The sequence below is a fragment of the Syngnathus typhle genome, linkage group LG11 (genome assembly GCF_033458585.1).
Source record: "Syngnathus typhle isolate RoL2023-S1 ecotype Sweden linkage group LG11, RoL_Styp_1.0, whole genome shotgun sequence".
NCBI classification, from domain to species: domain Eukaryota; kingdom Metazoa; phylum Chordata; class Actinopteri; order Syngnathiformes; family Syngnathidae; genus Syngnathus; species Syngnathus typhle.
Window position 1 is genome coordinate 10,694,297 of NC_083748.1, and position 27,133 is coordinate 10,721,429.

A 27,133-nucleotide genomic window follows, 5' to 3' on the forward strand; every position below is an offset into this window, starting at 1 on the left:
CGGTCAACATTATTATTTATTTTATTTTTGTCAAATAAAGATAGAATAGTCAAAAATTAAAAAGAAGTTGACAAAAATGGGAAAAAAATGACCTCTGTTTCTTCTTCCTGTCGCTGCTCGGTAGAGTCTTCTCCGATTGGCTGTCCGACCGTCTCCGACGCAGCGTGTAGCACCGCCCACAATCACGTCGAAATACTAGTTGGAGCAGAGGAAGCGGCAAGCGAGCTTAGTGCGGTGAATCTTACGTTTGACGATAAAATAGCGCAGCGCTCTTCGTATTTTACCCCAAAACCAACAGCGAAACAAAACGCTACTATTGCATCGTCAAGGTAAGCATGTGTCGTGCAGCGTTATCCTTTCGGCATTGTAAATTACAGATGTGCCAAGAGATAATCTGTTCGTCGGATAACCCCCCCCCCCCCCAACCTGTTCGTGTTGCTGTCATGGACGCGTCGTGACCGCCGTCGCTATGTAGCATTATTTCCATATTCATTCAAACATTTAGGTTTAGAGAACGTGAGCAAGGCGCTCCGCTGCAGTTTCAATGGAGTTCCCAGCAGTGCTGCTATGTTGCTTCCCTTTCCTTCCCCGTGTCGCCACTTTTCAGCCTTACTTTGTCTTCTATCACCTACGCAAGCTAATGGAAGCGCACACGAGGCTGTCTCTATTCCTACGGCGTCGGTCAGCAACCATGACATAACATGGAAAGTGTGCGCTTTTGCTTTAAATAGTCATATTTATGCTTTAGCTTCGCATATGCAATGCGTACACTCGCATCTTTATGGAAGTCATCCGGATTGCATTACAACGGTGCGTTAGCATTTGTAATGAAGTGTTCCTTTGGCTGTCATTACAAGTGGTGCTACATTGGCAACTCATCTATGCGCTAATACAAACTCTTCGACCTAGTTTATGGTCTGAGAGTTTGCATTAGCGCAATTATCTTTGAATGTTGTCACTCTAAATGTTACTTTGACAGTCATCTGTTTCCCCCTCAAATAGTGTGTCTGTGACAGTTTGTGTAGTCACATCCATCATTTTATAGTTTAACCAAGTCAAATTCTAGAATTGTAGTGTCAGCATATTATGGTGGACAATGTCACTGGTGGCACCTTGAAGGTCACACAGGTGGGAAGTAAAGCGTCAGGTGTTGGTTTTAATGGCAGTAAAAGGGAGTTATTATATATGTATTTTGTAAACCTGGGGTGGGTTATATAGGCTAAAAATACCTTTAAAAAAACGAATGACAAATTGACCTTATTCTACAAAGACCTTATTGTACAAACTTTTTATTTGCAGAGCTGGTGTCAGGTTAGGTTATATTGCTGACTGCCCCACTCAAGCCAACCTTCATCTAAAATCTTTGTTCGTCCCGATAGTTTTCGGGAAGTTAACCACCTTACTTTTGCGAGTGTCAAGCCCAAAAGTTGCCTCACCTGCCCCCACTGAAAATGTCCATCATAAGCAGGCCGAACGGGGAACTTTACTTTGAATCCCACGAGGCACCTTACCTAATGTCAACATCATTGTTAAAGACACGATGGCTTCATCTAACATATTTCTCAGTAAAATTCCAGTCTTCATCTCCCACAGCACCTCCAGCAGTCACATGACCTGGAAAGTGTGACAGGAGTTTTGACAGTAAACAAACACCCGAGGTGTTTCCACTTACAACACTGTCATTGTTCAGACTGGAAGATTCCATGGCTAACTATTAACAGAAAAGCGCTGTTGCTGTTAACCAGCCTTTTGTTGACATAGCAAAAGAGGTTTATTGCTGTATCCTAGGAGGTATTCTTCTCTTGGTTGATTATTATACAGAACATATAGTTTGCTTGGAAGCTAATTCAGTGTAAAAAAGGAGCAGATTTTTGTGATAGATTTGTTAACAAGGGCATAGGAAACATTCTCATTCATATGCACTAGACAGCTGATAGGGCCCGAAGCTCGATTCCGAATATCCAATTTCTGACAGTAATTGACGGATAATGACTTTTTTTTTCTTTTGTAACAAAGGAACAGAGTCGAGGGGATTACTGATGGATTCCTCGATCACACGTTTTAGCATAAGCTTCACAGAAGCCTAAAAAAAAGTCCAAATTGAAAGGTAATAGCACTGAATTGCTCAGTGACCTCAAACATGGGTGTCCCCCATGGATGCCATGGCGTTAGCATCATTAGCAGTGACACAAAGGTTGCAAAAGTTAAATGAAACTTGTTTTTCAGGAGGCATTACAAATTGCATAAAAAGGACTATTGAGATTAGAGCGTATTATAAAGTGATAAATCCTTTTTGGGCAGGATTGAATGTCAAGGGAAAATATTTGCTGGAGATACGCTGGCAGTAATTAAGACAATATGCTGATAGCTGATAGTTAAATGAAACTTGTTTTTCAGGAGGCATTACAAATTGCATAAAAAGGACTATTGAGATTAGAGCGTATTATAAAGTGATAAATCCTTTTTGGGCAGGATTGAATGTCAAGGGAAAATATTTGCTGGAGATACGCTGGCAGTAATTAAGACAATATGCTGATAGCCAGTAATCACTGCGCGCGTGTGTGCGTCCAACTTTGACGTTTAATGTCGCTTGGAAATGAAAACCTTGAAACGAGCAGCTCTCCAGTGTAGATGCGCTATTTTGCTGTGTTTTTTTTTTTTTTTTTGTCGATACGTTCTGTTGTTTCTGAGTTGCACCTGTAGTTGAAGCTGTAGGAGGGATGGAATTACAGCTTTGCACAGCAGCTTCCAAACGGCCGAACAAAAACAGCTGAGGCCAACAGGCGCGTGAATCCCTCTCGTCCCGTACCAAACCCAACGTCTATCCCTTGCGTGCTATCTAAAAGAGTATTTTGATCTTGCGCCTCGCAGTTTGCAGTCCTCGTGTTCCATTTTAGCAACACAGAGGTACTTGTTGATCTCAGGTCTTACATTTGGACGTGAGATGTGCCCCTTGATAAAAATTGAATGGAGATATTGTGATCGGGTCCATGATACCGATTGTAATCATATTTGTTTCCCAAGGAAACATGTTTTTTTTTCGTCCAACAGGACAAAACCAGTCATTTCCTGACTATAACTCGGACTTTTTTCATATGTTGGCTCTCGGTGCTTATACACAGATGTGACTTGTATATATTATAATTTGAGCCTGGACTCAAAACATGTGTCATACATAAATTTGCACATTTTTCTGTTTAGGGAGGCACACCTACTCAAAGTTTAAATAATATTGGTGGTGATGGTTGTTGTTGCTGCACCTTCCCTAAAGACTGCATTATCCTCACGCCGCCGGCCGTGTTGCGTAAAGCACTTCAGGCGGAGTTCCTTGAAGCATCTGCTCAATTGGGACACCCAAAATGAGATGACTCGCAGTCACAAGTGTATCGGTAATTCCGTCTTTGTGGAGTTTTTTTTTTCGTTTTTTTTTACAAGCGCAATAGTTTCATACATATTAGAGTTTAAAATAAACAATATGAGCTTCATTGTACATAATTTTTGTCAACTTCAGTAAGAGTTTTAGAATAGTATATATTAGTAGTATTAAAAAGTTACTGTGACTTTTCTCAAATTGAATTGAATTCCACGTTTGAAACGGTTGCAGAGATGCTAACCCCTTCACGTACATGGTGGTAAAAAAGGTCATTCGAGCTCAGCGGCACTATCAGCTGAGGATAAAAGACGAGTTGCCAAGGACGCCAGCGGCCTCCACGCCGGACATCTGAGAGGGGCGCCGTCAGAGGAGCCACCCCTTGTGTTTCTCAGGCCGATTGAGTTGTCAGCCGTCATGACGGCACGCTGACCACATGGGGTGCTTTGTTAGCTGAGCTTGCGTTCTCGGGAGGCTGCGTGCCGATTGCTACGCTGGTGCACTTGGCGCCGTGCTGGGCGTTCGCAATCTGAGGTCTTGACACCGTTGACCCTCATGTCTTTGGACTGCGGTCATGTTTTATGAATGCAGTTTTCAAATGTTTCCATCCAGTGTGTCGGAGCGGGTCTGACCCCCGAATGTTGCATTTTCGACCTTTCAGGCTCTTTTCGCTGCAGCAGAGAATCATTCCTGAAAGTTTGAAGAATAGATGAAGATTTTGGTTGGAACAAAACCGAGGACGATTTCTTCATTCAGAATCAAAATGGTTCTTGCTTGTTGCACAGCAATTTGAAGGGAAGTGGGCCAGCTATGTGTTCACTCACCCCGCACGACAATTATGTGCTTTCATTGAGGGTTGTGCATAGTTTGGATACGCGTGATTAATATATTATTGATGGATGATCCATAAAGAGGTTATAAAATATTTGCAGCCGTCTGTGTGAGTTTGGTGGGCAGGATCTGCAGACACACTGGAGCCGCCACTGCTGCGTCTGAATTTATACAGTCGTCTTTAATAAAGTAGGCTGGTCCTCGAACACATTCATCATTTTACGGATGGGCAATCACTTCAGAATATCCCCTATAAAGATGTAACTGCCCTTGTTCAAGAGATGTGCATCAATCCTATGCCACAAATGTGTGTGTCTGTGCGCCATTGTGTATGTGTGCAACCCTGAAAGCGGTAATGTGCCCATGCGTGATTTGATGTTTTAATATTTGATTTGTTAACATATGCCTGCACTGTTCCAAAAAAAACAAAAAAACAATTGTCTGACCAGATTGTGTTTGGATGTTCGACTCTATCCATTCTGAAATTCAAATCCAAAGCCGGCTGTGGCTGTAAGTACCTGTTTTCATTTTCAAAGCCACCGTCAGATAAGAATAGACCCTCGAGGCAGAAGAAAACATCAGAGAGGTATTTCGTAATCGTTTTTGTGATGCATTCAGAGGAACAAAAGGGGATCGGTCTGCGTATGTGTCTTGAGGATAATCATCAAATTGCACAGATAACAACGAAGTCTTAGAACGTAGGTGTCAAACACAAGGCTCGGGGGCCAGATGCGGCCCGCCACCTCATTTTATGTGGCCTTCCAAGACAAATTCGACATCCACTTCGTGTCAATACTAAAATTTCAAATTGTCTTCACTTTTAAAAATAAAGACACTGCTAGCATTTTTTATTACCATTTATTTTAAAAAATATTTAAATAGTTTTTTACTAGTCTCTGATTGGAAAACTAGTAATTCATCAGTTTGTTGTGCCGCCTATACTGTATATAATATAAAGCGTTGACATTCATAATAGCCATCTGAAGAAAACTATGACGACATTGCGGACCGCGACAAAAATGAGTTTGGCACTCTTGTTTTAGAAGAATATCCCGGGAGATGATTAGAGATGTTTGCTGGCGTTTTGAGTGAGTTAGGTGCTACCTCAGCAATGCACACATCATTTGGGCCAGCGTTGCACAAAGAAAAAGGGACATACCCACCCGTAAGGCTTTTGTGTTGGTTGGCAGCAGCAACAGCATCTCTGGAATTTGTTCTGGCCTACTTTCTCTTGAGGTGTGAAGTCTGCTAGGTCCTAGTTAATACCGAGGCGCCGGTTAAGCACAGACACGCTTGTGTTCCTTACTTTTGGATTTGTCGTACGGAAAAGGCGGACTGACAGATGACGCATGCCCCCACTTTCTGCTGTGATTCATCATCCACAATGGCCTACTCACAATTTAAGAGGGTCACCTACCACGTGTAAACAGCAAGAGGGATTTCCTTGCCGTGGCTGAAATCTACATTTCCTAATATTTTGCCGCAGTTCCACCGCCGGTGCTTTGCTGTCATTTGGAGCGGCCGCGCATGACTCACTCAAACCTCGGCGAGGGCGAAATGTCACCAAAGACGCATTGCCCCAAGGAGCAATGCTTCATTCATTCCTAATTCCGAGCACAATGTATTGCCATTCTTTCCTCGCTTCACATCTTTCCCCCTGGGGATATCCCATCTTAGAATAAACATCAGCAACAAGCTTAGTCTCCATGGCGACGGCTGCACACGCTCAACAGTCGAGCAGCTCTGTTGAGTTCGATTAGGCTGAGGGGCTCGATTCCCAAAAGGAAATCGGTTTGTTTTTGTCGCTCACCTGAGCCACTTTGTCCCTAACTGCAAAGACTGACCGCCTACAATTGTGTAATTCAGCGTTACGCACAAGTGCAAGGAAGTGTTGGATTGAACAGGTCAATCTGCTCAAGCATGCACAGTATTTGTTGTTTTTTATTCCTGGTTCACTTGTCTAAATATTATTTAGTCGGCACTTGAGCCGGATTTGTCAGCAGGGATTTGGTCGGTCTTGTTTTCCCCCCTCACAGCCATTCAAGTTGTTTTATGTACAATTTGCTTCCTGCTGCTTTCTTGGTTTTTTCTTTCAGGGCATTGACACCATCTCTTGCTAGAACAGGACGACCTCTGACCATATTCGTGCGTCACCAGGCCTCGCTGTGTCTGTGGTGGGAGAGTAACTGACGCTTTAAAATGATTGTTGCTGGTCCCTCACACTGTTTGTTGGCTGCTCTACCTAACCAGCCGTCAAGGTTGTCTGCAATCCAAGGTCACCCTCAAAGATTTTCTCACTGCACAGGAAGTGTCGAGGCTGCCCATTTAGGTTTCTCGCCGTGTGGTTGTCTCAATGCATTCTTGTCCTCACATGGCGCACGCAGGGAAATTTCCTGGGGAGGGGTGTAGGCGGACATTTTGATGTCTGTGATCTTCTTCACTAATTATGACCAAGGGTCCCCCCCCCTTCCAAGGGTAAAAGTCGGCCTGATTTGTTTTTTCGCGCACTCCACCTGCGACAACAAGCTGCGTGACCTTTCTGGTGAAAGGGATATCACAAATGCCAGCCATATCTCCTGATCCTTTCTTTGTTTTCCTCTTTGGTTGAAGCGCTCCACGGTGACCAAAAAGGATCATGGATGAGCTCCAGGATGTACAGCTGACTGAGATCAAGCCGCTCCTGACCAATAAGGTGCGTTGGTCCAAAAGGGCTGCTGGTGACCCCTGCCTGAAACCTCTTCACTGAAACAAAAAAACACACACACGGCGGGGGGGTGTAACACAGTTAAAGCCACAAATAGTGCTCCCCTTCAAATGCATCCACTAATAGACCACAAATTCCTACTCTGCAGTACTGTTCATCAAAGTGAATTATTTATGTCCTCAATGGTGCGGAAGAAAAATATCAAAGGCAAAAGTAGGACAAAAATAGAAATATTTTCTACTTTTATTGAGCTGGGACAAATCCTAAATGTGCTCTAAAAAAAAAAAAAAAAAAATCTCTGCCTTGTCCCTATTTGTCTGCATCAGATATAATGAAAAAAAGATTTGTCAAGGGACCCCTTGGAGTGTTTGTCGTGTACTGCAGCCAATGTTTTCCCGATCCAGTTACAGAGAGCATATGAGGATGCTGTTATCAGCTCTTCCTCCTTTTTGACTGAACTGGGGAACACTTCTCAGTCTTTGAAAGACAGGCTGGGAAATGGATCATCTTCAAAATAAGGAGACTGCCACTGTCCTCTCACTCCATCTAGTGGCTGGCTCATTTTCAACAACCTCCAAAAAAAGCAATCATTGCAAAGCACAATGCAGCAAAAGGAACTGCGTTATCAAAATAGATTTATGTGGAGCACAAACACACTTTAGTGAGCTTAATTAAGCCCGAGAAGCCGTATGTACCCGACTGATTCCCACAGCTCCGTTCTCAAATGTTTGCTGCCTTTCTCATGCAGCATCTACTGCTTCGATATCAACACAAATAACAATCATTTACAAAATCTAATAGCCTTAATGTTTACCGACATACTGGCCAAAAGTGGTGCGGCAATTTGTAATCCCTGACAACCAAGTGAGGAAGTCAACATTTTTATTTATTATTTACTAAAATGCTCTATAGGGCCCCACTAGTCTAAGCACAGTACTGTTCATGGAATATTAATCAAGCAGCAAAATATTTGTTGTTTTTTTCCATTTTGCCACTTAGACATGACACTGTCCAGTTGAAAAGAAGATATTTTCAGTGTGCACACAACTATTATATTGGTTTGGATAAATGACTTTAATGTTGTAAGTAATAAAGACCTAATTTTAGGTAAGAATGTAATTCAAAGGAATTTGTTTTTGTTTTTTTACAGAATGCACGCAACTTTCAGGATTTTGACTGTCAGGTGAGTTCTGTTGTCTCTCCCTGTTTATTTATCTGGGAAGCAGAAATTCAAGGCTGTTCTATTAATGGTTGGTCTGTGGAGAGTCTTTATCACCAATGTACGGAAGTCTGAAACTGCCAATGTAAACTAAAAACAAATTTGACTGGCAAATATGTATGAACCTACTTGCAGATAAATTCTAACGATCCACTGACATGCGATGAGGCAATATGGCTGAAAGCGCACAACCTCTGTGGAGGGTGTGGCGCCGCAGTCCTGTGTTGTTTATGACGTCCCTGCCGGACTGAGGATGGCGTGACTCAGCCTCCTCCAACCACGGGACTGCAGGCCTTTATTTACTGTATGTTCTACGCGGGGTTATTTCATCAAGAGCAAATCCTCGACTGTCCCCTTAAAGGAAGTAGTGAATTTAATGTTTGCTTTTTCCTGTGCTTGTCATTCTATGAATTCAGTTTTTTTTTATGTTAAGTCGTATTTCTACTGCTTTATTTGCGGTGGGCTGAAATGTCCCCTGCTTTCCTCTTGCCACAGTGTATGCAAAACATCACTGGCAATTTCTAACTGTGCCAAGAAGAGGGCACTATTAGCTAGTTTATTGTGGTGCTATAGCGCTGACATCAAATTGTACTCTGCTTCTCGTTTTCATCTCATGCATGCATTAGTAAGTAGATGTTGCAGAGATGTGACCTTATACCAATTTGGAAAATAAAGAATAATTTATAGTAAAACATTTAGAGGTGGCACCATCACCGTGTGAGTGGAGTGGAAGTAGCTGAGAAGGTTGCATCATATTTTGGGGGGGATAATTTTTTAGCAGAACGCAAAAGAAAATATGTTATAGTTGGAAAAAAGGGCAACAGTTCATTTTCAGTGTGTTATGAAAGCTGTCCTTTGTCCATTGCCTTTGTCCATTCAAATAGATTTGGTCCACCAGCGCCCTCTATTGGCCATTTGACTGTAGACTTGAGTGTGGTGAAAAACAAGTTTGCTGCTGATGCATGCATGGTGTGACCAATGAGAATCCAACGTTTTTCCTTGAGACCCACCTATGCTGCTGGTTATTGGCTGCACAGGATTGGCAGTTTTTAGGGACGAGTTTGAGACAAGCGTCCTCCACTGTTCTCATCTATGCAGGGGACAAAAGGGAGAGTTCAAAACTGTCGAGGAAAATGATTCCAAAATAATTTCAGATGAGATTCATCCTCTCACATCAGACACTTTATTTTCAATATAATGACTGAACATAATATTTAGTTGAGGAGACACATTTTCAAGTTCAACCAGCGTGCCTGAGTGAAGGATGTCAGCAGCCTTGCCGTATTCCTGGATGGTCTCTGCATCTTTGCACTATCATCACCCCCACCGTTGTTTTTTTCCCCTCATGGCTCCACCCTCTACCCACCTGACTCTCCGCAATCCAATTAGACGCACTGAAGGCTGAACGTGCAGACCCACTGTGACTACTAAGCACAATCTGCGTGCTTCCAATCCTCCGCCTCCTCTTCCTCGTTTCTTACACCCTCCCCGGGTCGATCTGCATCCTCCGCTTTCATTCAGATTTGCCCATCCCTTCCTCACTTTCCTTTGCTGTGTTCCTCTCTCTCTCTCTCGTTTCGTCTTGTTGCTGTTACCGCCGCCACCAAACCTTATCCTTGCTTTCCTTCCAACCCCTCCTCCTCTTCCTCCTCCTCCTTTCGGAGCTCTTCAAAGCTGCCTAGCACACAGTCATACATAGCATAACACACCACTCTCCAGTGTGGGGGAACAATGTCAGCTATTCTGGATCTGGACCAGATTGCATGCTCTGGCAATGGAGTGGTGAGTGACAAATGCCTCTCGATACACCTGACTGGATGCTCGGGTTTTTGCTCGCGACTGGGCTGGCTTAATGTGTGATTTCCCCAACGACTCAGCAATAGCAGCTGGGAAGGAGAAAGCTTTGGTGGTCCTTGTCACCACCTCCGGGAGACAGCAGAGACTTTTTTTTTTTCCCATGGACAGCTGCTAGTTTGGCATGACCATTTAGTGTGTCTGTGTGTGCATGTCCATACTTGGAGTCAGCTCAGCTTGTAAATTGCGAAAGATGAAGTGCCATGATGCTCAGTGATGTTCAATATTGTGCAACTAAAAGGTGCGTACGTGCCTGCCAGGGAGAGCGGGGTCATGTATGTTTGGATTCATGTCTGAGGCTGCAGGTGTGTTTGTGTCACGACCACATCTGTGGTTTCACATTGTTTGTCTTATTTTTTCTTTTTCAAGTCATCAAAGTCTTTTTCTGTCCTCGCCCAAAAATGCTGGGAGGTCACACATCCCAACACATTGTAGCAATAATACGCTGAAATCCAATTTAGCAGCTTCTCCTGGAGACCTTGAATCTTCACTTGCAAGATTTGATGACACATGCATGTTGACAGCGCTGGTTGTGTTTGTGTCATTAGCGAACAGTGTGATGTTATAATAATGTTATTTATGCTTGTTGGTAAAAAAGTATCAATGCTGTGGCACAGCAAAAGACTCGGTGTGTGTGTGCGTGCGTGTGTGCACGTCATTTGGCAGTTGCTGACTGGTCAGGCTTTCTGCCATGTAATGCTTCCCTCATCGGTGATTGATATTCCAAGCAGGGTGGTGTGAGCAGGCGAGGGGCGCGTTGATAAGAGGAAAAGGGACAGCGTGACAAACTGCGCTTGTTTTCCTCCACCTAAATTTCTTCACCTTGCAGTTGCCTGTGGCAACCTCATGAGCCACAAAGCTGGTGCGGGGTGAGCTTGCCCATTCAAAAAACTGTCACACAAATAAAAAGCCAGTTGAGCTGCAGTCACACGGCCCCACCCCGAATTTGTTTTTCCCCCGTCGTGATGCTGCACTGTGTTTGTTTACAAGAAATGATTTCAGACGCATCTCCCGGATCGATAATGCTTCCGAGCAGAACCCTTGCTGGCAGCTGAACGGCTTTTCAAGGCCTGCTTCTCCTCTCACATTTGACAATCCTTATTTTCTTGTGCGGCATAACTTTTCGGGGAAGGCACGATATCTTGAAATGATGGCTCGCGTCCGTTTTCATGAGTCACGCCGGACTTGTCTTTGCTGCATTTGTCAGCGTATCTCATCTTGCTTTCACGTTTTACTTCATGCCATCATGTTTTTGGCTGGTGGGACATCGAGTACTTTCTCACTTGACTTTTTGTGTCCTTGCTGACGTCATTGGCGGAAATACTTTGAAATACAGTTGCCACTATGTAGCTATGTGCCTGTAGCAGTTTCCATTCATCGTCAATTAATCAGTTATCAGATTGAATTTCAATGATCGAGAAGCCTTGTTTGATTTACAATTGTAGTTATATTTAGTGAGGTTATATTTAGTAGCTTCCGATGCAGCTGCTGGCTCCCTCCATGTTGTTTTGTTGCCCGTAATTGTGTGAACCAGACCGTGGCCACACTTGCGCCAAAATGAAAGTCTCGTGTCGGCATGTTTGCTCATTTCAAACGACCGCAGCCTTGTCCTTGAGACCCTGACGACTAACCTTCAGCCCCTCTGTCAGGTTGTCCATCATCTCAAAGCATCAAAATATATAGCTACAAAAACGGCAGCGTGCAGAGAGTGTTTCTCTCTCTTGATATCCCAAGAGGCCTCGAGACCAGGAGAGCGCAGTGACCTGCCTGCTCTTTCATATTTCAGATCTTACAATGTAACACTAGTTTCGAAATAATGCCCAAAGCCTCACCTGCACGATTTTTCCCATTGTGTTAATTCACCGTTTACATTCCAGCATCTTCAAATGACCCCGCTGAGCTATTTACTTGGATGTTGTGTGACTAAAGCAGCTCTTGTGCTCAAATGAAAAGAAAATGCTGGTCTGAATTTAAATGCCTCACTCCCTCCCTCCCTCGACGAAGACGCTCGACAAAGCAGTTTTTGCAGCGTCATACTTGTAATAGCGCTGCATGCAATTTTCAGTGCTCACCTTTAAAAGGACATTTTTCTTGATGAAAAATCCTTGTACAGCAGCTCATTCAGTGGGTTTTTTTTCTTTGTTTTTTTCTATCCAAGGGCACAGGGGGCGTTTGCTGGAGAGGAGCTTGCTGCATGCTCTGCATCCTTAAAAGAGAGACTCTTTAAATATGCAAATGCTTTGCCCGAGTGGGACTTTCTAAATCATTCATCCTGTTATTCTGAGACTAAAATCCCTCTTCTGTTAAAGTTTTATAACAACTGAAAGGCGATGTCACTCCAATAATTGAATCAGACCCCATAGAAATGTCCCGTTACTGTATTTTTAATATTTCCTTGTTGTGGGGCAGAAGTTGTTTATTCAACGCCCAAGCAAGCAAGTCACACATAATGCCCCTGTTGTTGTTGTTTTTTTATAGCAACCTTTTAATTCCTCAACTCTTCATTTGTACTTCTTAGCCAGAGAGAGAAATATGCCGCATTGGCAGTTTTGTAGATGAAGAAGACATCAATTTTGTAGGTTCATGGGATTTATTCATGAGACTGTCAAACAGCCGTTGGGCACACTTACATAAAAGCAATTTTGTTTTCTTTTCTTTTCTTGATAACCGTGATCATCTCTTGACTCCCCCCACATTTGTTGCTACAGGAGCATGACATTGAAACTCCTCATGGCGTTCTCCATGTGACCATGAGGGGTGTTCCCAAGGGCAACAGACCCATCATCCTCACCTATCACGACATTGGCCTCAATCGTGAGTCAGCAGAACATATTCACAACACGGATGTGAGCAAAACATCGGAACCCTTACCCAATTTGCGCTTTCCGCTCGCACATTTCCAGACAAGTCGTGCTTCAACACCCTGTTCAACTACGAGGACATGCAGGAGATCACACAGCACTTTGCGGTGGTCCACGTGGACGCGCCCGGCCAGCAGGAGGGCGCACCCCCTTTCCCCAGCAGGTGAGAGTTGCTTTGCGTCTGCTCATAACGCTATTTTAGTGCAAATAGAGGAGCTTTATTTGCTAATGGGCACCTACATTTATTTGTGATGAGCTCAACTTGCCGTATTAATTTACACATATAAAGAACGGACCCAAGGAGGTTCATATGCTCTTCTGTGACCAATGTGTCCCCAGCTATCGCTATCCAACTATGGATGAATTGGCTGAAATGCTGCCATCCGTGATGACTCAGCTCAAGTGAGTAACGCCCGTGACAGCCGTCGTCTGCATATATTGGCTCACAGTCTCGCTGTAACTGGCGCTTTCCCCGCAGGGTCAACAGCGTCATCGGCATCGGTGTGGGAGCAGGAGCATACGTCCTCTCTCGCTTCGCCGTGAGTCCAAACATCTGTATGAAAAAAGGCTCTTCCAGGCCTCGCGTCTGGTTCCTTCGCTTCGTCCAACGCAGTTTCCTCATCAGTCTGTCTGGCTGATGAATCCCTCTGGTGTTTTCCGGCTTCTTTTCCCCACCTGAAGCATTAGAGCTCAAATGAGTGTAATCTGTGTTAATAAAAAGAGAAAGAACTAGAGCAGAGCAAATGAGACAAAGCGAGAGCGTGGTTGGAAACAACCTTAAGGAACATCACAGCCGCGCTTGTCTTGTTGAGAATGAAAAATGGAGTCCGACATTCATTTGCTTTAACGGAGTAGAAACAAAGTTGTTTCCCAGTCACAGCATCCGTGGTGCCGTTTATATTTTTTTAGCTTCCTTCTCACAGTATTTATTTCCTCAGTTGCCATGAAGACGTGTTGCCTCATTTGCCTTAATGGCTTCATGCTAAGCCTCAACTGTAATCAGGGTGGTGCTTGTTTCACCCCAAAGACTAGACAATAATTTTAAATCCTCCTCCATCCTATGAGCTCTGACAGCTGGTCTTGCCTTTGCAGCTGAACAATCCCACGCTGGTGGAGGGGCTGGTGCTCATCAATATTGACCCGTGCGCGGAAGGTTGGATCGACTGGGCGGCTTCGAAAGTCAGTACAACTGTGCTACCCCGTCGCAGCGTTTCAATTATTTACCAGCAATCCTCTGCGCTCGCCTGTCTTTGCACGCCATTTTTAGTATTGCAGGATGCTTTCATCTAATGTGTATTAAGAGGTTAATGGTTATTTCCTTCAGACAGCACATCTCTAAATGCGTTTACTGCTCAGTGTCGTGTTTTAAAATCAGGCCTCTGATGTTCAGTCATTTGAAACGAATGTCGGCTTGAATGCAGCAGATTTTCACGAGATTTTTTTCCTTCTGGTCCACAGCTGACTGGATGGACCAGTAACCTGGTGGATATAGTCATGGCTCATCATTTCAGCAGTGTGAGTTGATGCAACATCATTGACCTCATTTGGTTGCTTATTCTCTGTTTATTGTTATTCTTTCTTTCTTTTCTTTTTTTACACTTAAAACTCAATTTTATCTTTCAAATAATGAAAAAAAAAGTGACATGGATGCAGGCAGAGACCTGACCTGCTAGTCTTGGAATAGTTCCGATTTAATTTGGCTTTCTACTAAATACTTTACTTTTTTTGCGACGTACAGTATATGACCTACATAACTAAATTTCCCAGGACACTTTCACCTCATCTTGCAGATAGACATTCACTAATTACTTTCTCTGTCCTCATGAGTTGTATGCAGGCTGGACGATTCTATCATTCTTTGCGGAAGTCACCGTACAGCAGCATCAATGTTCTCTCCTTTCCCTAGGATGAGCTAACAGAGAACCAGGAGCTGATCCAGACTTACCGCTTACATATCGCCCAAGACATCAACCAGGACAACTTGGCCCTCTTTTGTGGCTCCTACCAATAGTATGATGCAACATTTGATTGATTTATTTCATGCAACTATTTTTGTAAGGCCTCCAACCTTGCCTCGTTTTTCTTCCACAGTCGCCAGGACCTGGAAATCGAACGGCCCATCGTAGGCTTGAATGAGGACACCGTCAACACGCTAACGTACGTGTTCATGGCCCCCGTTGTTACGATTAAGTTGGAGTTGTGTGATTTAGGGTTACATCTTTGTCCTTTCCAGGTGCCCCGCTTTGCTGGTGGTAGGTGACACATCACCCGCTGTGGACGCTGTGGTAAATTACAAACCGTCATCTTTGTTCCCCAAATCAAGCTGTGGATTTTGACATCATCTCAAATTTGCTCTTTCAGGTGGAGTGCAATTCCAGGTTAAATCCAACAAAGACCACTCTGCTGAAGGTGAAACCTTTTACAATGCTTGTCATTTTGCCACAATGTTGAATTTGCAACATGTTGGTCGTCATACTGGGCTCCAACTGATGGTGTTTCTCAATTGTTTCAGATGGCCGATTGTGGAGGCTTACCCCAGGTTGTTCAGGTACGACTCTCGCTTCTTCAGGCGCATCCGTGTCAATGCTTCACTTTGCCCTCTAACTTCTCTGTCATGTTGTCTGCTGACAGCCAGGAAAACTTGCTGAGGCCTTCAAGTATTTTGTTCAGGGAATGGGCTACAGTAAGTACACCTGTTTCTCTTGTTATGTAAAGCATCTTACGACATAATCAAACCGATTCGAACGCGCAAGTTCAACGCCAGTGACGTGGATGTGGTCACAGTCTCCTTCAGTGCACTTCCTGTTGACTCGAGTGCAGCGGCCACGTTTTGCTGCCTGCACAGCAACAGACTAATCCGGTTTGCCCTTTTGCACCCTGTAGTGTTCAATAGGACCGCTAACGAACAGTAGGTGAGGTGTGAGCGTGACTGAAATGATGCAGACACTTGAAATGGTGAAAAGATTTCTAAGGAGCGCTTTTGGGTTTGGTCTGGTGTGCTTTTGGTTTCTGTGCAAACTGTCTCTGGTTGCAGTGCAGTGTTCAACTTCGTTCGCCTCAATTCGTCCAAGTCCGCAAAAAGTCATAGAGTGTAAAATAATAGCAATGGGAAAAGTGCAAGCTCCGGAGGTTCTGCTGATAACGATCAAGGCCTCGATCATGTGAGACGTTGCGCATGAGGCTACTTTTCATTTTTCAGTTTCACTTTACAGTTTATAATCGAAATGTCAGTACAGCTATGCTTGTTCAGAAGCTACAATGTAATTTTCTGCTCGATTGCTCAACACACAAGGTTGCATTTTTTTTTTTTTTTTTTTTGTGGGATTGATTTTAAGCAGGTGGAGGCATGATGATGTCAAGCGCAAACCTGTGTTTTTGGACATTCAAGACAAATGCGAAACTCAAATTCTGCTCTTGTGTTCCTAAATGAGCGAGGTGCCCTTTGGTGCTTTGCCTGAAATGCCGTCGAGTCCTCCTGTTGAGCAAATGCCACTGTGGGATTAGTTGAGATTAAAAAGAGTGTTTCCATCCCGAGAGAGGCTGGAAAATAAATCGGAACACCTCAGCATGCTTCTGAAAGCTACTTTTCCCTCATTAACACAATGCCACTGTGGGAAATGCTACGTGGTGGAATGTAAGGTCAACAACCCAAAAATCTCATTTGCTCTTATATTGTGATTTGTTTTGGTTTCAAGTCACAAATAAGCTAAAAGGTGGATTGAAACAAGAGAACCTTTTCAACCTTTCTTCCTCTTTGTTTCCTTCTTGAATCATCGCCTACAGTTCCCTATGTCCTTCTCAGTCACCTGAGCAACGAATCAGGTACCAGGGTCTTCAATATCTGCCCGACTTGAAAGCTTTGAAGGCTCACAACACCGCGCGGTGGATGAATGGCATGCAGAATGTACGCCGAAATCCTCTCTATGACACGCTTTAGGTCACCGTGTGTTTTTTTGTACACGAGGATTTCTGGCATACTTTGATGCACATTGATCCCCCTTTGGAGCCTAGTTTAGATCCTTTAGCATGGATTATTTTTTTTATTTTGTTTTGCATGAACTGATGGTGTTATTTGATTGTATACACTTTCTTTTTTTTCTTGTGATACCTCAATATATGTTCCAATGGAAACATGCTTAACTTTTTGTTCACTTTACTTTCTTCATATTTGCACAGCTCTTTGGTAGTGATTTCCATCAGACAATGCAAGTGCGCTTTGAAGTGGCGGGGATTTTCTCAAATTGCTTTTTTCTTTTTTCCTCGCCAGTGCCGTCAGCAGGGATGACTCGGCTGGCTCGCTCACGCACCGCCTCCTCATCCAGCATCACCTCCATGGACAGCAGCCGCAGCCGCCACAACTTGAACAGCCTGCTGGAGAACAACGCCCCGGCCGCACCGCAGACCATGGAGGTGTCCTGCTAAAATCTTCTACCCATGTACTCGCTCACTTTGTAACTTAAATGTACTCTGTCACGCGCTTTCTCTCCCTCGAGTCATCGCCCGCAGGTTCCGTGGCGAACCATGTGATTTAGAAGAGGGTGTAATAACCATATAACAGAAACCTATTATCTCGTTATAACAGAAACACATTCCTTAACCGTTCTGATGTCTTGTATATTCACACGTGATCCACTCACCTTACTCGTATTTATTGTTTTTTTATGTTGGTTCCAAGGTACTAGAACATAACCTTGTTTTTATCGTCGTGCTAACTTGGTTTTAATGCTATAATGCTAACTTTAGTTTGAGATCTAAAGAGGCTGCCTCCATGAATTGTGAGTCGCTGTATATTTGTGCGTTTTTAAACTATAAGACTTGACTACAAATTGCGGCACTATGATGCAGAAAGTGTATAAAAGTGACTAAGCATTAACCTAGAAGCGGAACTGCCTAAGTCTTGTTTGAATGTTTTAGAAGATAAGAAGTGTCTAGTTGACTTGGTTTGGCACATTCCAGGACCTGCATAACTGTGGAGGAGAAAAAAAATAAAACACCATCACATTGGTAATATAGTTTTTTTGTCAATTGTGTGTCTGTGACAATACGTTCAAAACGACTTGGGCAGTTCTGCAGCTTGCTTAACGAAACGTAGCTGCAGAAGGAAGATGGCTTTGTGTACCTAAGGTCATGCCAGCTAAAATCAGCTTGAAGTAATATTTAGCATTCAAATGTGTACTACTGTCTTGTCCACCTTGTTTACGCTGAATCTTTTATTTCTGCGTCGTTAAGCTTTGTGTTGATTTTACTGCACTCGTGTCATGTGACCCAGGCATTTGTTCCTCTCACTTGTCTGCTGACTCTTTTACTTACTACTCAATAAAGAGGTAGATGATGACAAGTACTTCAGCTTGTTGTTGTTTTACATTTTATATAAAACAGCTAGCTTCGTTTAAAAGGAAAAAATGGTCCTTTCAGTGATCGCTTCTGCTTTTGTTAGTGGAACAAAGTGATTGTGGCGAGTTGTCTTCAAGCCGCAGTTACTTCCGCAACATGTTCACCTCTTGTCACAGATGAGGGCATCTATATTTAGCAGCGCATTTGCAATTTATGTGAAAGACGTGATGAATTTGATTCATATTGAGATTGTTCTTTTCACAATCTGATGTCTAATTTTGAGCAGATTAAACTGTTTGCTGTCCCTTAGCAGATCATTTGGTAAGCCACAAAACAAATCAACGGCAAGATTTTATGCCATTCGGCTACATCAGTTCCTTGAAAAAGATGCGGAAGATGGGAAAGCTCAAACAAAAGACAGAAAAATACAAAGAGATGTGCATGTGAATGCTCTTGAGCAGTACACAGGAAGCTTCATCCACAAACAAAACCACCCCACCCACTCATTTGCTGCTGCAAGAACAGAGCAGCCTTCCTGGTTGCACAGCAGTCATACAGATTGACCTTCTGTAGGTCTGACGGAGAAGCTGAGCTTCCATTTATATGGCAGATGAGCACATTTTCATCAGGACACCTCGGAACTGCTTACGGGTTTCAGACAACCACCAAAAGAGATCAAACAACATGGGGATCAGCCGCTCCAAGTCCAATTACAACGTGACCGTCTTGGAAAATCCACCAGAACCTCTTTCGTCAGGTAGGATTTATCCGCTCGACATTCCACAAGACTTTCTGTTTCAACATTTACCCAAATGCAACATTTGCGCAGTCCCCGAAGACACCTTCATATCCCTCTACGACTTTCCATCATTTGGTAGCACAGACTTGGGCATGAGCATCGGGGAGAGACTTACCATCATATCACAGTATGCTTTTGATCTCACAACGATAAATTTCACATTATCGGGCAAATATGCTAACATTTATTTTTTCTCCGTAGTGATGGTGATGTTTTGATGGTCAGGTCCATCACCACAAGTAGAGAGATGTACATTCCCGCCAAATACGTCGCCAAAGTGACACACAGGTAAATTATGAGATTCTTGTCATTGTGAAACCCATTTGAGTTATTATTTCATATTTGCTGTCTCCTCTCTCTCGCTATCCAGGTGGCTGTTCACAGGCATCAGCAGGCACAAAGCAGAAGAGCTTCTCATGCGACCAGAAAACCGCATCGGAAGCTTCTTGATACGAGAGTCAGAGACGCACGCAGGTCCGCTTTATGTGTGAGATGAGTGGCTCGTCACATTACTGCCTGTTTTGTAACTTAATGCTGTGTGTGTGTGGTCTTATTGCTTTAGGTTGCCTTTCTCTGTCTGTCCGATGGCGAGTCAATGTTCTCTACTCAAATTGTATAAAACACTACCTCATCTATCGATTCCAAAATGGCCGGATCTACATATCTCCGACGCGCTCCTTCGCTTCTCTAAAACATCTGGTGGAACACTACTCAGGTTTGTTGACTTGGTGGTGAATTATAAAATATGAAGAACCATTTTGTTTTTCACTTCACACCTATCTGTAATGCAATCATTCTCATGTTCGGTGTAACAGAGTATACCACCCCTGATTTTACAGAGTCTGCAGATAAACTTTGCTGTCGTCTGGATCGGCCTTGCTTCGTCCAGGGTTTGGCCGTCCCCGGAGAGGACGAACCCGCGGCAAACAGGAAGCCCAGCAACAACTGGAAGGACATCAGCAGGTGCGGGAAAATCCAGTTTGACTTGTACCGTGGGACCGTCGTGAGACATTACATCAAGAAATGCAAACATTTAATGATGATGAAGTATTATGAAGCACCGCTCCAATTATTTTTCAGATCCATGTTTCTAAGAAGGAGAACAGGGTCAAGCGTCTTAATGGTGAGTGAAGGCCTGAGGGAGTCCATCAGCTCGTACCTCCAAATGACAGAAGGCAACGATCACGGCTGGGATACTTGAACCAAAAAGTTTCATCTGGCTACAAAGACTGATATTCTTTTGAAGACCCCGGACTAAACATGGAGTAGTTGAGACTCATTTTATTTGACAACTGATGAAAAGCCGATCCTTTTCTTAATTGATCATTTACTGCAGTTTAAATGTACAATATACATGAATGTGTGATGATTGAATGTTTATGTGAATAGCTTTTTTATTTTTAATTGTGGGTGTTGCGATATGTGTGTTGCCACCTTAATGATAGTGAATATTTTTTTCTGTTTCTATAAACTAATCCGATCCTAAAATGCAGATGTGTTGTGTTTTTTGAATGATGAGCACATCCATTTATAGTACAGTAAATGTAACTGATGGTGAGTCATCGTTTTGATATACAGTGCTTTTTATATCAATGTAACCGATCTCAAGTGGCAATCACTGGAGAGGGAGTAGTGGAAAGGTTTTCCGTGCTGACATATGTTTCTATTTATCACTTTTGGAAATTTCCATACTGTAGATATGTTGGCAAGTGACAACAAACAACAATCAGATATATAATAGTTCGGTGGGGAAGAATGCTTGCGTAGTTTAAGTCGCGCTAAGCTGGAGTTCCCTCCTCGGCCAGCAGGTGGCCCCTAACTGCCCTCCAGGTTGATGATAGCTTCCATCCACTTCCTGCCTGGACAGCTCACTTCAGGAAGAAGAAATAATGGCGACGCTCAAGGCGTCCGAGTCCCATTGCACAGGGGCAAAACAAAGAAATTGTAAAAGTAATATCGTGTTCAAGTTCACCGAGAGCAAAATCACAGGGCAGACGTTTAGTCGCGGGACACAGGTAAGCGACACGATGTTGCGTTTGGACACAAAAGACGTCGGAAAGTTGCTCGCCCCCAAACCAGGGATTTGCGTTCTGGAGTACTGCCTGAAAAGCAAGACGCAATCGGGCAGACGTTATTGGCGACGCACCGCCTCGTTAACATTTTGCAACAGGGTGCAACATTTGCGGTATTTTCCGAACAAACAAGTAGAACGTGCAGCTCTCCTCCTCTAGCTCTCCTTGCTAATGGGGCACAAATGTTGGCGTAATCTTTTGTTGTTAGCGCAAATTAGCTTAGCATAAGCAACAGGGAGGGTTCGGCGGAAGCAGTTTGCTTCATGTTTTTATAGTCTCGTGAATCCTGTTAGGGAGCAACATCACTGCAACCAACTCCCGTTTCTGTTTTCACGCTGCAGTAAACGAAAGCAAGCAGGCAGCTAACTAGCTTAGCCAGCTGAACGGCTCAGGCGATTACGTAATGTCCACCGATCACTTTCCATAAAAGGAGCCGCTGACAACAGCTGTTTTGACAAATTTGACTTGATCAAGTTAGCTACTTCTCGTATATTAAGCAGCACAAGCCGATTTTTTAAATGCTTTTATAGGCTTGTGTTGTTCAGTCAAACAGTAGTTCAGAAACACCTGTCACGACATGTCTACACTTTAGGTACATCGGAGCTAGTTGAAGATTTTCAACTCAGAATTAGCCCAAACACGTTCGTCTTTTTCACTTTGATAGCATAATCGGGATGCCCCAGATGTCCTTTACAGCCTCTTGACATCAATCCAAAGCAAATTTGCTGTTGATCTTGCCTACTTCCATCGTGTGTTCCAATCTTGTTTGCCTCTGATTGTGCTGCGTAGCTCCCGGGGGGTCTCCTTCAGGAGAGAGACAAGCGAGCCAAATGGCAAGGCATTCCCACTTTGCTCCAGAAGCTCTACAAGAGCAGTCATCCCAACAGTGACCTTTCGCACGCCCATGGCCTCATTAAGGTGAGAGGATTTCCATTGACCCAACTATTTCTAGTTCAATTTTATACTGTCATTCTGTAATAAATTAAGAACGTGACGACATATGGCTTTATGTTCGACCAGGTGTTATCATCCCAGCTCTCTATGGAGGCCATGTCTTTTGTCACAGAGGACAGAAAGTCTGCTCAGGAATCCACCTTCCCCAACACGCACACCTTTGACCTCTTTGGTGGAGTCCATGTAAGATTCACTCGTTCCACCCCATTGTCATGCATGAGTATGAGTACAACCTGGATTGAAACCTGAAACTCACAACACTAATGGTTACCTTTGTCTTGCAGCTGCTTGTAGAACTCTTGATGAGACCCACCTTAGCTATGCAGAAGAAGAACCCCAAAAGTAAGACTATAAGTCACAGCTGTAGTTGAATTCCAAGAGGAGCCTAACTTAAACGTGCTGACTTTCAGATGCTGTTGCAACAGTGAATGATGATTTGGTGAAAGACTGCCTTAGCGTTCTCTACAATTGCTGCATCTGCGTAAGTATTCCAATTTGCATCCGCGGCCTTCATTTTGTGTGCTGCTACAGCGCTAATATGAACTGACTCGCCATTTTGACTTTTATCAGACGGAGTGGGTGACAAAAAGTCTGGCTGCGAGGGATGACTTTGTTCTGTTCCTTTTCACACTGATGACGAACAAGAAGACCTTTCTACAGACCGCTACGCTAATTGAAGACATACTCGGAGTTAAGAAGGTAATGTCTTTTTCTGCCCCTGAATAAATACAAAGAAACGATTTTTGTCGTTCAAAAGCTCCGAAAATTCCCTCATATTGCATCTACTATATTTTCACATCTATCGGTACATCGTATTTTGCATTTGTCAGGAGATGATCCATCTCGAGAGCATCCCTAACCTGTCAGGCCTGGTTCAGAGCTTTGACCAGCAACAGTTGGCCAACTTCTGCCGCATCCTCTCCGTCACCATCTCGGAACCCGACTTGGGCAACGACGACAAGCACACCCTGCTGGCCAAAAACGCTCAGCAGAAACGAAACTCGAGTCCCTCACGCGCCGAGGACAATCAGGGTAAGCTGTCGTCAGAGAGCACTTTTGTTTTGACCTGCTGATTGAGAATAATACGGAGTCACCTCTGGCAACAGTCACCTTGCTGAACATCCCCGGGTTCATCGAGCGTCTGTGTAAGCTGGCCACAAGGAAGGTGTCGGAAGCCACAGGGGCCAATTTCCTGCAGGAGCTGGAGGAGTGGTACACGTGGCTGGACAACGCTCTGGTGTTGGACGCCCTCATGCAGATGGCCACGGAGGAGGCGGAGCAAAGCAGCACAGGCAAGACGACGCTTTTCGCCACTTTATGCTATGCCCGAACACGCCGACAACATTTCTCTTTTTGGGTCTTCAGAGTCATCAGATGAAAGCTCGCTGGTCCCCAGCCCGCTGAGACATCGTCTGCCCCCATCCATGAAAATTGTCCATGAGATCATGTACAAAGTGGAGGTGCTCTATGTGCTGTGTGTGCTCCTCATGGGCCGACAGAGGAACCAGGTAGAGCGCCGCGCGAGGTGCGGCATTTACACGGGATGTGCTGTGCCGCTAACTTTTTTTTTTTTTGGGTGTCTCTACAGGTCCACAAGATGCTGGCTGAGTTCCGTCTCATCCCAGGTCTCAATAATTTGTTCGACAAGCTCATCTGGAGGAAATTGACTCTCTCCAACCACGTGGTGCACGGCCAGAATGAGAACTGCGACTGCAGCCCTGTATGCACTTTGACAACGACTTTCCTCTCGTTTCATGAAATGGCATCTTTCTAACATCATGTTGTCTTTTTGTATGCTGCAGGAAATCTCTTTCAAAATCCAGTTTTTGCGTCTTCTTCAAAGTTTCAGTGACCACCACGAGTAAGTCGTCTTTCAACCTTGAGCGCTCTCGCGTGAGATTTCCAACGTGGCCTCTCAAAGCATGACCTTTGTGTCTCAGGAACAAGTACCTGCTGTTGAATAGCCAGGAGCTGAATGAACTAAGTGCCATATCCATGAAGGCCAACATTCCCGAGGTGGAGGCGCTGGTCAACACTGACAGAAGTCTCGTGTGCGACGGCAAAAAGGGGCTCCTCACGCGCCTCCTCACCGTCATGAAGAAGGAGCCACCAGACTCATCCTTCAGGTCAGCCATAAAGTGAACAAGATGGTCCTTGTTTTGTTTTGTTTTCTCTTTTTTCCTTAATTGTCTTTCTTTGGCTATAGATTCTGGCAGGCAAGGGCAGTGGAAAGTTTTCTGAGAGGAGCCACTTCTTATGCAGACCAAATGTTTCTCCTGAAGAGAGGACTACTGGAGGTAATTGAACTTGTTTGTAATTGAATAGAGTAGGACAAACTGTTTGTAGCGACGTCGCTCCTAACTCTTCTTCCCTCCCGTGACAGCACATCCTGTTCTGCATCATCGACAGCGGCTGCACCTCCAGAGACGTCTTGCAGAGCTACTTCGATTTGCTCGGAGAGCTCATGAAGTTCAACATTGATGCTTTTAAAAGGTTCAATAAGTATGTCAACACGCCGGAGAAGGTATGTTTGTCTCTTCCTGGCTAGCAGTGTAACTATTTTGTCGCAGTTGACAATATTTTATTTGTCCTGTGCAGTTCCAGACTTTCCTGACGCAGATCAACAGTTCTTTGGTGGACTCCAACATGTTGGTGCGCTGCATCGTGCTTTCCTTAGACCGGTTTCAAAGCCAAACTGAAGATGTGAAGGGTAAAAAAAAAAAAAAAAAAAAGTTATTCGGACAATCTTCCGTTTTTTTTGTTGCACCTTTAGCTATTTTGTTTTCCATCTTCCGCTGTACAATTGGAAATACTTGTTCTTACTTTGCTTTTTGCGCCCTGACAGTGGTGGAGGTGCTGTCCGAATGCTGTCTGCTGTCTTACATGGCCAGAATGGAGAACAGAATGGCCTTCCTTTTCCGACTAGTAAACATTATCAACGTGCAAACGCTCACGCAGGTCCGACAACAACTTACTGCATTGAAGCGTTTAATAAAAAAATATAAATTAAAAAAAAAAAAAGCCAATTTAGAGCCACTCACTTCTGCCCGCGTGTGTCCTTTTCTCAGGAGAACGTCAGCTGTTTGAACACCAGTTTGGTCATCCTCATGCTCGCCCGCCGAAAGGCCAAATTGCCCTTCTACCTTCACGCCTTGCGCGAGAAGGAGTACGCCGAGAAGTACCCCGGCTGTCTGCTCAACAACTTCCGCAACCTGCTGCGCTTCTGGCAGTGTCACTACCTCAACAAGGACAAAGACAGCACCTGTCTGGAGAATGTGAGTGCGAGGCCTCGAGCGATCCCTAAGCATGGTGGAGCATTATACGTTGCGAGCAGTCTTAGCTGTCTAGCCCTTTTGTATTTCAACATTGTTTCCCACCCTTTTTGTGCTCTTTAAGCTACATCATTATTAGAGCGAGACCAGCGGTCAGTACAAGGCAGGGAGTGTCGTTGAGCGGAGCTTGGCATGTCTTGAGCCAGATGTTACTCGCAGCAGTTAGCGAGGACCAAAGGAGAGCTAAAAGGAGAGGGAATGTTGAACACATGCCAGAGAGGAACGTAACACCGGCTCACATGCATGTTGCCAGCCGTCAGCTGCTTTGTTGAGGGCCAACTGTTTGCCTCCAAGGTGAAGTCAAGGTTGTGTTATGACTTTTGCCGCCGCCGCCTTCCCGTGGCAGCTTTTGCATTCACTGCGACACATGTTCTCACAGCTATTTTCACAACTTGAAATGGCATCATAGCGCTTATTTTTTTTTATATATATAATGGACACAATATATGTCAAAAATTCAGTGAGCTTATCTTTTTATGCATTTCTGAGGAGTGTTAGTGACAAAAGTCCTATCTCGACTATCGGTTAGATTCACGATACTGCTGAAAGAAATGTAAACAAGAACTTTGTTTTGAATATAAAAATTGTCAAGATGAGAAGCGTTAACTTGTCAATCCGCTCCAAGCTTCCATGGCGGTCGGGGAGGAGTTGCTGTCAAGATGACTTTTCCCCCCTAACGGCATTTTGTCTCCACAGAGCTCGTGCATCCCCTTCAGCTACTGGAAGGAGACGGTGTCGGTGTTACTCGGCTCAGACAGGACTTCCCTGTGTGCCATAGCCAGCTACATTGACGAGCCCTTTGTGGATCTGGACAGAGATCTGCTGGAAGATTGACCGCAAGCGGGTGCACTGTGCGGTTTGCTTGGGAGAGGGGGCAGTGGGGGGCGGGGCTCGCAGGTGAGGCGGGGCACTCGACATCGCTGTGGACTCTGCTGAGCCGTGGAAGCGCCCGCCGGCTCTCCCAGTTGTGCCGCCCTGACGTCGAGGCTGACACCCGGCTGTCTCGACGAAGCCAGCCAGCCAGCCGACCCCACGCTATGGCAATGTACGGACCTTTGAAAATCACGCCTGCATCGATCGTTTGCTTTGGGCGGAACAAAATAGAGCCTTTTTATATAATCTTTACAAAATGTTATAAAATAAGTTTCACTCGACAAGTGTCGCGAGAGTACGTTTTCACCGAGCCGCCTCAGTTTGCGTCAAATGGCTGCATCCAACTGCGAGTCTTCATCGGAGGCCATCCCCATTTCCTGTCTCTATTTGCGCCGCCGTTCATAGTCGGCCACCGTTTGGTGCTTTCTGGCCTGACCAGCACATTGTTTGCCCAGGGCTCTTCGTTTCAAATCATCCAATCTAGAAGCTTCCTAAGCTTCTTCGAGGGACTCTTTGTTTGTTTTGTCCTGTTCTAAATAATGGCTCTTAGCTCTGGATTAAATGTAGAATAAAACGTTGCACAGATCCACTTGTTTTTATTGCTTATTATAACACCTGTTGATTAAAGCTTTTCGTTTTGTAACAAAGTGTGGTTGTTGTCAGAGATGATTTGAGAAGAGAATAAACTATGCAGGCACTCGAATTCGGGGAGCCTTTTCATTTCAGTTGCGTGGTCTGGCCAACATGGCTCCAGCACTGCTGCCCACTATTTGAGAAGCACTGGCCTAGGTGACTGATTCACAATTTGGTTTTGTCTGATATCAGATATTAAATAAAGAAAGCCAACTGGCTGATTGATTTGTTTTAATTGAGAGGGAAAAAAAACAGCAAAAGCATTTCACTAGCTGACCAGGAGATGGCGACAGCGTG

General features: G+C 44.3%; 3 protein-coding genes across 7 annotated transcripts; all 3 read left to right on the forward strand.

Annotated features, from left to right (window-relative positions):
• The first annotated feature begins 168 nt into the window (after nucleotides 1-168).
• ndrg3a (ndrg family member 3a) lies at nucleotides 169-18,180 on the forward strand. 5 transcript variants are annotated; one of them, XM_061291190.1, is made up of 17 exons: nucleotides 169-329; nucleotides 6,812-6,893; nucleotides 8,056-8,088; nucleotides 12,687-12,792; nucleotides 12,882-13,002; nucleotides 13,179-13,241; nucleotides 13,318-13,378; nucleotides 13,932-14,018; nucleotides 14,298-14,354; nucleotides 14,746-14,849; nucleotides 14,931-14,996; nucleotides 15,073-15,124; nucleotides 15,201-15,248; nucleotides 15,352-15,387; nucleotides 15,471-15,522; nucleotides 16,623-16,661; nucleotides 17,107-18,180. In XM_061291190.1, exons 2-17 carry the CDS (start codon nucleotides 6,837-6,839, stop codon nucleotides 17,259-17,261), a joined length of 1,137 nt encoding a protein of 378 aa, XP_061147174.1. In that variant the 5' UTR covers nucleotides 169-329; nucleotides 6,812-6,836; the 3' UTR covers nucleotides 17,262-18,180. The 5 variants fall into 5 exon arrangements, with proteins under 5 accessions (XP_061147174.1, XP_061147179.1, XP_061147178.1 ...); XM_061291195.1 differs by lacking the exon at nucleotides 16,623-16,661 and adding an exon at nucleotides 15,723-15,794 and having other exon boundaries at nucleotides 17,107-17,247; XM_061291194.1 differs by lacking the exon at nucleotides 16,623-16,661 and adding an exon at nucleotides 15,723-15,751 and having other exon boundaries at nucleotides 17,107-17,247.
• Nucleotides 18,181-18,669: 489 nt separating this feature from the next.
• sla2a (Src like adaptor 2a) lies at nucleotides 18,670-20,464 on the forward strand. The gene is made up of 7 exons (XM_061291196.1): nucleotides 18,670-18,930; nucleotides 19,003-19,099; nucleotides 19,174-19,260; nucleotides 19,343-19,446; nucleotides 19,535-19,687; nucleotides 19,812-19,935; nucleotides 20,053-20,464. The coding sequence occupies exons 1-7, from the start codon at nucleotides 18,777-18,779 to the stop codon at nucleotides 20,171-20,173; spliced, it is 840 nt and encodes a 279-aa protein (XP_061147180.1). The 5' UTR covers nucleotides 18,670-18,776; the 3' UTR covers nucleotides 20,174-20,464.
• A 354-nt stretch (nucleotides 20,465-20,818) lies between these two features.
• On the forward strand, nucleotides 20,819-26,850 carry trpc4apa (transient receptor potential cation channel, subfamily C, member 4 associated protein a). Its single transcript, XM_061291807.1, has 18 exons — nucleotides 20,819-20,987; nucleotides 21,834-21,962; nucleotides 22,065-22,181; nucleotides 22,283-22,340; nucleotides 22,409-22,479; nucleotides 22,569-22,697; nucleotides 22,829-23,030; nucleotides 23,105-23,290; nucleotides 23,364-23,506; nucleotides 23,587-23,718; nucleotides 23,801-23,859; nucleotides 23,939-24,124; nucleotides 24,205-24,295; nucleotides 24,382-24,522; nucleotides 24,597-24,708; nucleotides 24,844-24,956; nucleotides 25,067-25,273; nucleotides 26,027-26,850. The coding sequence occupies exons 1-18, from the start codon at nucleotides 20,862-20,864 to the stop codon at nucleotides 26,162-26,164; spliced, it is 2,340 nt and encodes a 779-aa protein (XP_061147791.1). The 5' UTR covers nucleotides 20,819-20,861; the 3' UTR covers nucleotides 26,165-26,850.
• The last annotated feature ends 283 nt before the right edge of the window (nucleotides 26,851-27,133 follow it).